General features: G+C 39.3%; 2 protein-coding genes across 2 annotated transcripts in view; one reads left to right on the top strand and one right to left on the bottom strand.

The window, feature by feature from the left end:
- Positions 1-43: 43 nt before the first annotated feature.
- tmem9 (transmembrane protein 9) lies at positions 44-2,062 on the bottom strand. Its single transcript, XM_080859013.1, has 5 exons — positions 1,940-2,062; positions 1,764-1,855; positions 1,522-1,630; positions 1,224-1,355; positions 44-822 (listed from the first exon to the last, which is right to left on the bottom strand). The coding sequence occupies exons 1-5, from the start codon at positions 2,033-2,035 to the stop codon at positions 682-684; spliced, it is 570 nt and encodes a 189-aa protein (XP_080715139.1). The 5' UTR covers positions 2,036-2,062; the 3' UTR covers positions 44-681.
- A 1,313-nt stretch (positions 2,063-3,375) lies between these two features.
- Positions 3,376-9,523, top strand: part of def6a (DEF6 guanine nucleotide exchange factor a) — an 11,268-nt gene continuing 5,120 nt past the window's right edge. Inside the window, exons 1-5 of the mRNA XM_080833489.1 lie at positions 3,376-3,481; positions 6,851-6,991; positions 7,578-7,757; positions 9,017-9,244; positions 9,348-9,494. Coding sequence (XP_080689615.1) covers positions 3,386-3,481; positions 6,851-6,991; positions 7,578-7,757; positions 9,017-9,244; positions 9,348-9,494 — 792 coding nt within the window. The 5' untranslated portion in view covers positions 3,376-3,385. The remainder of the gene's footprint in view (positions 3,482-6,850; positions 6,992-7,577; positions 7,758-9,016; positions 9,245-9,347; positions 9,495-9,523) is intronic.

Genomic DNA, 9,523 nt, shown 5'->3' on the forward strand with positions numbered 1-9,523 from the left:
CAATAACATGCCAAATGTAATCATACATCTTCGGCGATTTCCTACTTTAAAAGTGTACCTTGAAGCTTCTAGAAATGTGAGTGGTAGATATCTAGGTAAATCTGATGAACCCATTTCTACAAAACTGTAGTAGTCTGAGGAACTTAAGAGACCACATAAAACCAATATTCATTTGATAAAAGTGCAACTCAATTAAAATAAATGGGTCCCTTTGTCTTGCTTGTTTACATTGATAACAAATAAAGTAGATAAATACATGACACAAGTAATACCATCAAATCATCTATTCCAAATCGAGGTTTGGTTCCGCAAGGCAGCGTAATTGGTTAGCTTGAGTGAGGTGAGATGATGCGAGTGTGGCTTCGTGTGGCTCTTTGAACAACAATCACTCATGTGACCCACTTTCTCTTCACTACACCTACAAAAACGAACTTTATGAAAGCGTCTGGATTCAAGTAGCAGTAGTTTCCCTTACAAAGATTAAGTGCTGAAGTGTCAGTTCACTTCCAGACACTTACTACACTATCCAGTTTAGTTGAATATATTAGACGAAGCCATATTGTTTTTGAGGAACGCCAATGCTACTTGACATCCAGATCTTTGTTTGAAGCGTGACCTTGATATAGAAGCACTTTGGGGCAAAAACAAGAGGAGATCTGAGCTGACAGCAGCCTAGGCGGCTTAACTGAGCATCTTGTGACGGTCGAAAACAGTCTTTCGCTGTTCCTGCACCTGCTTCTTCCAGCGCTGCTGAGCTCCTTCTACCCGCTCCAGAACTGTGCTCCCACGATCCTGGGCGTCCTCGGCCTGAGGCTGGATGTCCTATAATGGAGAGGTAAGACAGGTCGGTTTTAAAACCATAACACTACAACTAACTGGTAGCTGCACTTAGCATTTCGGTCCTTCACAGGTGGGTGAATTGCCACTCCAAAGCAACCCAGATGCACAAAGAAATTCATTCACACTTCACTTGAATATCACTTGACTTGCGGCTTTTATCAAACCACTCCTACAACAGTGGGTCTGTTTGTTTACGTTCTTGTCCTCAGCAATACACATACATACAAACATAATAACACTTTTTATACTAAGATCACCATGCTGATATACACAGTGGCAGAGCCAGACTATTTGTATAGGGTTGGCCACCCCTTTGGCTCTGCCCATGGATATGAACACACAAGTGCTTTGGTATGCATGCGTTGGCACATGGAAATCGGTACCTCTGCATCCTCCTCGTTTTGAAGTTGCTGTGTGTAAGGTTGACGCTTGCGGATGAGTGGGTCAATGAGCAACAGGAAGAGCATGTACAAGACAAGACTGCCCACAACAGACAGGTAGATTATTATGGTCACCTATGGGAGGGAAACATCATCAACACCATGGCAAAAACACCATTGCAAAAATACAAAGCAAAAGCCTTGTTGGTAGTCTTCATTTTTATGTAAGCTGTATAGAGCGAACAACACACAAAACAGATTAGAATGAATGTGTGTGTGTGTGTGTGTGTGTGTTTCGTACCTTGATTGTGTTACTGCTGCGTTCCTCATACTTGCATTCACAGAGCAGACAATAAGCTTCCACATCATGTCCGGGAACAGGCATTGGATCCACAATATGCAAGCAGTTACTAAGACACAGAGACAGACCTATGATTCATTTCCCCTAGGTTGTAATTGAGTCATTGCACAATTGACTTTTTCATATCATATTGCCTTATAGCTTTATATACGTAAAACATAAAAAAAAAAATGTCAGCTCACCAGTCTTTCTGTGACACATTCCTGTTGTAGATGTTCCCGCTGATGTTTCTGTAAGGCGGACAGATGCACTTACATCGCACATCTTCGAAATTCTGAAAAATAATGCCTTTCAGTCAGAGCACAATACACCTCTGCAATCTTACATTAGGTCAATACATAGTTTGCTGTCTAGTTACCTTATTGGCATGAACGATGGAGATTCCCTCAAAGCACAACAGGGTCAAGGAAACAACCAACAGAGCCCTTAGGCTGGGTACCTTGTCAACTGACATGACCAGTTTAAGCTCCCTTCAGATCTGGGCAAACAGATGCATTTTGTGAGGACATGGGGCCAGTGTTATATTGACGAGGGTTGTTATGTACAAATAAAAAAGCAAGCTTAACTATTTTTTTAAATGCCTTTGTAAACTAGCTATCCTAGATAGATTAATAGCCAGCCAGGACATAACGTTACTGCGTTACGTGGAATAACAGGGACATGTGACATTACTATAGATAAACAATGACGTTGCACGCTACATGTGATGAAAGACCATTAAATGTCCGATACATGGCAGATAAGATAGTTAATTAATAAAAACATTGCTCCATGATAACTGGCTACAGTTTCTTGAAAATGTTTCTTATTTGGCTAGCTAGCAATCTCCGTCAAGTATGGCTAGCTATTGCTGCATAAGCCGCATACATAAATTACATAATTTGCGTGTCCTTACGTCCATATATATACTTTTACTGTGATGACTGAAGATTTGATGCGTTCCTTACTTGTTTTAAAATGCGTCGACAGCCCAAAATGTGCTGCTAGCTAGCTATGATGGAGGTCCTATTGAGAGTCGCCCTGCACCCCTGAAACAATTTTCAGCAGAACACTGCCATCTGTTGGATTGGAGCACATCCGGCAGATCTACCTGGGAGAGCTAATTCCCCCCCCCCCCCCCCCCCCCTGCTGTATGCATCACAGGTTGTCTGTGCTCTGTATAATACAGCCATTATGTGGATGGATGGACGGAAGGACAGGCAAATGTAGATTGATAGAATTGCATTCCTTTTTTAACCATGGTAAAACTATTTATAGTTTTGACCAAACCTCAGTGAGGTTATTGACCTGTGTTGTCTTTTGGCTGTAGGTTATAGTTCCCTGTAACTGGTTTAGTTCTCTATATGACTTCCACATCCCACTCCCACACAAACACAGATAACACTCCTATGATAGATTGTCTGCACTGGAAAGGGGATGTTGTCTGTAATCACCTTTTGATGTTTCTATCTATGATTATGATGTTGCTAAGTTCACAGCAAAATTAGTTGTGTTGGGTTCCAGCAATATATTCCTTAATTCTAAAAACTAAGAAAGAATAATGAGGGTAAGAATCAGAGTTATTGCACCTTTTTAAACCCTCATGTCTATTGATTTGGGATTCACATGTTTCTGAATAGGACTCCAGCAGGGGGTGTGACTTCGTCGAAGAGCTCAAGATCTCAGTATCTTTTGTAACAGGGTGCATGAGGCAGCCCCAGAAGGGCCACACGTCCGGGAGTGAGGCGAGGAAGTGCGTGAACGACAGAGTGAAAAGCAGCTGAAACAAACTGAAAAAGAGGAAAGAAGTTATGTCTCTTCAGCCATGGACTTACGTTCAGAGTTGCTTAAGTCCATTTGGTACGCTTTTACTGCTCTGGATATAGAGAAGAGTGGAAAAGTGTCGAAGTCCCAGCTAAAGGTGAGCTGTTGGTCCACGTTGAAGTAAATCAGGCCTCATTTTCAGCTTTTGATGCACTTCTGTCTATCATCTCAAGTTCCTTAAATGCATCCTGTTGCTTCGGAAGAGACAGAGAAAGAAAACTATGATTTAAGTACTATGTCTTCACCAGCAATAATGGCACAGAGATCTATATTGTCCTCTTAAAATGTAATATTCAATATATAATGTATGATTATTTGCTGACTGACCAATTTAATTTGTCAGCAAATCCTAACTTGTCCTAGTAAAGAGTCAATGATGAACACCTTGTTCCTTCTACAAAGGAAATATGCAGGCCTACACAAAAATCATTGAGAGCACATTGCCTTTATGTTTCGCGGTGCTTGAAATGATATTACTCGTTCCCCTACATGCCTCGGGGATACATTGCTTCTGTGGATGTAACTCTCAGACAATTGCAGTATTAAGATGTAGCAGTTTGAACACACCAGATTTTTGCATACACTAATGGCAGCAGACTCCACTTGTGACTATGTTTCTGTGTGTAGTGTTCTATGAATTTGAGGTAGGTGTTTCGATTCAGTGCAGAGAGATGAAGAGGCCAACTGGATGTGGTTTTAAAGTATATAAAGTTATACCTCAGATACGCGTGTGGAGGTTCAATGAAAAGTCTGCAATGTTTCCTAGCATGACGACTTTGAAAGATGTGTTCAACAAACATGACTTTAGGGGCTCCGTAGAAAGCCTATTTTCTAAGAATCCATCAAGAAGTTGTATGTCAATTGAATTCATTGTAGAACTTATTGTCATTGTAATACAGTTTTGCTGATACAATGAATCTCTACTATTTATAGGTCTACCTTTATCCAATGTCCAATGCCCACTTTTGAGTTGCTATTTGCGCTTGGCGCACGATGGATTTGACCTGCAAGTGCAGTAGCATTGTGCCTTCATTATATTTGCAGAAAATAAAAAAATTAAAAACACACACTAACAGGTGGACATAAAGTAATAAAATCTAAATATTGATGTTTCTGACTATGAATTAGTGGATCAGATATCTAATTTCCCACCCAACAAGTAGTTTAACCTAATAGTTACCTAGTTAATGAGTTCTTTAGGACAGCTGCTGTCTAAAAATAGCCTGCGTCAGTGTACAAACACTTTTTCCTTTCAACTCTACTACATATTCTTCTCATTGCACCCACCGGCAGGAAAGACAAGATCCAAGCTCCTCCCATGCTCAGATACAGACAGAGTGTCACCGATGAGGTCCTCGCAATGATCACTTGTTTCTCAGACTAGGTGGCATTGTGCACTATGAAAGTAGCTGTTCTTTCTCAGTTTCTTGATAAATACCACCAGTGACTCATTGCTGGAGATGTTAAGAAAATTAGTCAGTAAGGCTTTATTGGAAGGATACCTTTTGATTTGTTCTTTTAAGAGAGCTACATCTTTGACATGAACTATATGATATCTGAATTCATGCAAATGCTTTAAGCATCTGTTCTTGTGCGATGGGATATAACAAGTATGTATAATAAGTATGGCATTTTGAAACCCGTATCAAATATATAATTAAAACATAACTTTATCACTGAAGAAACATTGCTAAGGTGCAACTCAGGCTGACTACGAAAGACTGATGCACGCTTTTATCACGAGCAGGCTAGACTACTGTAACTCTCTCTTGTCTAGTCTACCAAAAGCTTTTAGTTTCGATGATCCAAGCCTTTGGAATACTCTCCCAGAAGTCCTAAGAATGGCTAAAACGGTGGAAACCTTTAAACGAGAACTTAAGACATACCTCTTTAGTCTCGCCTATCATTCTCTGTAATATTGATCTGTTCTCAGTGGTCTGTGGTAGGTCTGCTGTACATGTGTATGTGCGTGCTTTGTATTAAGTTTGCCCTTACATGATATGTTTTTTTCATCCCTCAGGAAAATCTGTGTGAAATACAAGTGTCAAATACAAGAAGCGCATTGCATTACCTCCTGATATGAAATGCGCTGTATAAATAAACTTTGATAAAGTTTGATACAAATATATGGACCATTCTACCGAATTGGTGCAAAGTCACGTCGGAAATATTTTTTCCCAAAAAATATTTTTATTCCCAAAACTTTGTCCGTATGTATATTGTACCATATGTAAAGTACACATATCTAGTAAAAGAACAGTCAATTTTTATATTGTATTTTCAGAATGTGTTGGAATGTTTTTCCTCTTCCAAAAATTGTCACTACCGAAACATCACATTTACTATAGTAAAATAGTATTATTATTGACCTGTTCAGATTGTGTTTCCTTCCCTTCTCTGAAGAGTAATTTTTACAAATATTTCTTGAAGGTTTTCACAATGAAATCCATAAAAATGAAATTTTTACCAAATTTTCAAATTCAATTTATACAATTTATCTGTTTCGGTAGTGACTGCACTGTTTCGGTAGTGCCTTCCCTTTAGTCCACACAACACATTTATCTAAAAATGATGGGATTGAACTACTTACCATTTCATTTTGTCACTACCGAAATCATCTGGTCACTACCATATGTTTCGGTAGTGACTGTTTCGGTAGTGACAATTCTAGCTAACTTTAAGCATAAATAAAGGATTCTAGCAATCACACGGCTTGCAAACAAATCTTTGAAGAGGTACACATACAAACATAAGATTTTGCATGAAACCCCAAAAGGTTTACTTAATTGAAGAAAACATGGGTTTCGGTAGTGACAATTCTTAAGGTTACACGTCGATTTTCAGACTTTGGAACACATTTATATAAAAACTATGGGATTTAGCTACTTACCATTCAACCATTAGGGACAGGGATGCAGTGTCACTGCATGGTCAAAAATGCAGGGTCGTGGCTAAAACACAGGCTCAGCCAATGGACTAAAACTCTTGTGTTTCGGTAGTGACATGAAAACTAGGGACATGATTTTTTGAGTATAGTTAATTGATCAAAATCAAACCCACAAAAAATCTAAATATTCCAAGTTCTGTTTCAACCCAATCATAAAGATCTTTGAAATTAAATCATTGAAAAAAATAAAAAAAAATTGAAAAGTGTTATTTAAAGGCATTGAAATTTAGATGCCAGGGTTGGGGACAGCTACTTCCCAATAGAAAGTACCCTATAAATGATGATTTTGTATATATTTAGCTTATCACTATCTCATTTAATGCATTGGGTTTATATAGACCATAACATTTTCTTAGTAAATATCTATGCCTAAATACCTAATTGTTTTGTAAATAGTTTTTATTGTTGAGGGACTGCATATTACACGAATTCGGTAGAATGGCCCATATACATAACTTAGGCATACAAATATTGTATACATAAGGGGCTGGCATTCATTTGGGTGCGATTGGGTTTCAGGTCCTGTCCCACAACCTCTGCACAGTCCTGAGCATCCCCCATGATCCCGTTGCTCTGGATGAACACTTCAGAGATGACGACGACGGACCTGTGTCCAACCAGGGCTACATGCCCTATCTCAACAAGTATATCCTCGACAAGGTAGAAAACAGTCACTCATTCCTAGCAACCGCGGGTTATTAAGCTGGCTCTGGCTACAAACAAATCACTGTCTGTTAATGTGCTAGAACTCAGTGCCACTCAGGGGCTTCATAAGTTTTGTGGGGCACATTCCCATCAATAACTGAGGACTCCACTCAGGTACCATTTGTTTTTATCTAAGTAAACTCGTAAGATGGTGAGAGAGATATTAATTTCATCTGAAGCAGTATATGTGTGTATATGTGTGGCATGGTTGTTATATTTAGCTCCTAGTTATACACAGGAGAATATGTTATAATTCCTTGTGTCTTTTCGTTAGTTAGGGACTAAGGACACTCTATTTAGTGTTGTTGAAATTGAGAACGTGCAATGTATGAAGAGTGTTTTCTGACCTGCACCGCTTGAAAAACTCCCATGACTCATCAACTTACGTTTATACCTCAATCCTGGCTTCCAGTGACGAGTTTTCCATACATCTTCCAGTAGCAACACGCTATCTGTATATGAGACTGCATAGCCACTGTCAGCCAATGGTGTTTGCCACATGTTTGACCCAGAGCTCTGACCTCACCTGTGTGCCCCCCAGGTGGTACCAGGGAGTTATGTGAAGGAGGATGTGGACAGCCTGTGTTGGACACTGACTGCCAAGAAGAACTATCACCATGGCGACATAAAAATACTGCCGAAAGAGGATGCTTTTCGTTTCTGGTGCCTGTTCAACTTTCTGTCAGAAGACAAGTACCCTCTGGTCATGGTACCAGAGGAGGTAAAAATACTTTTTCTGTTGTCAGGACCTTTGATTGTTCATAGAGATAGAGTTCTGAACTGAAACTTAGGATCTAAACTGAAATTCAACCTCTTTTGAGGGTGTTTTAGCAAAATCTTATTTAACACTAAAACAACCTATGAATCCATGAATCTATATTCCCCTAAATAACTTTGGGTTTCTCGCCTCGATGTTTTTTCAGAACGGTAGTTGTCTGTGGCCTTGAGGTGTCTCTGGTTAACAGCAGATTCTGTAGTAGACACTCGTAGTAGACCGCCCTTTTATATATATATTTATATTAGCACATGCTTTTAGGTCATGAGAAGACCAAAATATCAGATGTGAATATGAAACATACAACATACTAATATGCAAATTAAGCAGGCTTAATGTATTGAAATTAATACATTTAATCAATTGATTTTAAGTCTGAACATTACAGCGATCCATCATTTTGGTATACTTTAGTATTTTAGTATAGATATCCTTTTTCTAGAAGTGTACTCAGAATGTATCATTCTTCTCTCATTCTGAGTCAGTTGAATTTCAGTTTTTTTTTTCCGTTCTTTCTTGCCATCTTGTGTCTCTTGCAGCATGGTTTCCGGTAGTTTTGCACAACTTTTGTTGGCAGCAGCAGTTTCAGTCAGGGGTGAAGATTTTTTTTTACAGTATAGCTGCATATGTTAATTACAGTTGACACGTTTTAGACCAAGTAGTCTAAATGTATGTTTTATTTCCTGGGGAAGTAGAGCAGATGGAGACTTGAGGGAAAAGATATAAACAACCATAATTAGAACGTGACTTTAATCCTTTCTAGTTGTTTTGCTTCTTGCAGCCCAAGACGCTCAGCACAGCTTGGACATTTGCCATGTTTTAAATCTAAAGTCATATGCACTGGCCTGCTCTTCTTGCATGCTACTACACCACAGTGTGTTTGATGAGAAAACACTTTTTGGGGCGGGAGGGGGGCTAGCAATCTCAATATATGAACACACTACTGGTGTGGAACATATAAACAAAAGAGTAATCCCAAGGATAACTTTAAAACATTTGTATATTCATTGCATTCACTCTTTAACTACATTTCTTATTTTGCATGTTAGTATGGAAGACGTTTTAGCCATGTGTGTTGGGGTAATTAATATGATTGATAACCGTTACCATTTGTCCTCTCAGGTTTATGAGCTATCTTCTTAAAAATTTCAATATACTGTGGGTAATGGAAAATAATCAGCCTACTGAAACTGTGCTTTCTAAAGGTCGAGTACTTGCTCAAGAAGATTTTCATGGCCATGAGTACGGAGCTCAACTGTGTGGAATTGGAGGATTTCCTATCCCAGGAGTCAGTGGTACAAAATGGATTCACAGTGTGGGCATTCCTTACGATGATGAATTCTGGAAAGTTGACCAGGGGCATCGCTAAGGAAATAATCAGCATGGCAGTAGAAGAGGTTTACAGAGAAATAGTTGGAAATGTGCTGAAAGAGGTACTATGGAGAACACACATGAACACCATTAATGTTCAGTACTCATAACGACTGCTTTCTCATGATCTCTGAGTCCATGTTTATTTTAAATGGTTGATTGAAGGGATACCTGTGGAAGAAAAGCCAGTTGAGGAGGAACTGGAAGGAACGGTGGTTCACACTGAAACCAAACAGTCTTTCATACTACACAAATGAGGACCGCAAAGACTGCAAGGGCAACATCACGCTGGACATGAACTGCTGTGTGGAGGTGAGCAGCCTTTGTGCTGACAGGGCTGT

This window comes from Sprattus sprattus (genome assembly GCF_963457725.1).
Source record: "Sprattus sprattus genome assembly, chromosome: 2".
NCBI lineage: Eukaryota > Metazoa > Chordata > Actinopteri > Clupeiformes > Clupeidae > Sprattus > Sprattus sprattus.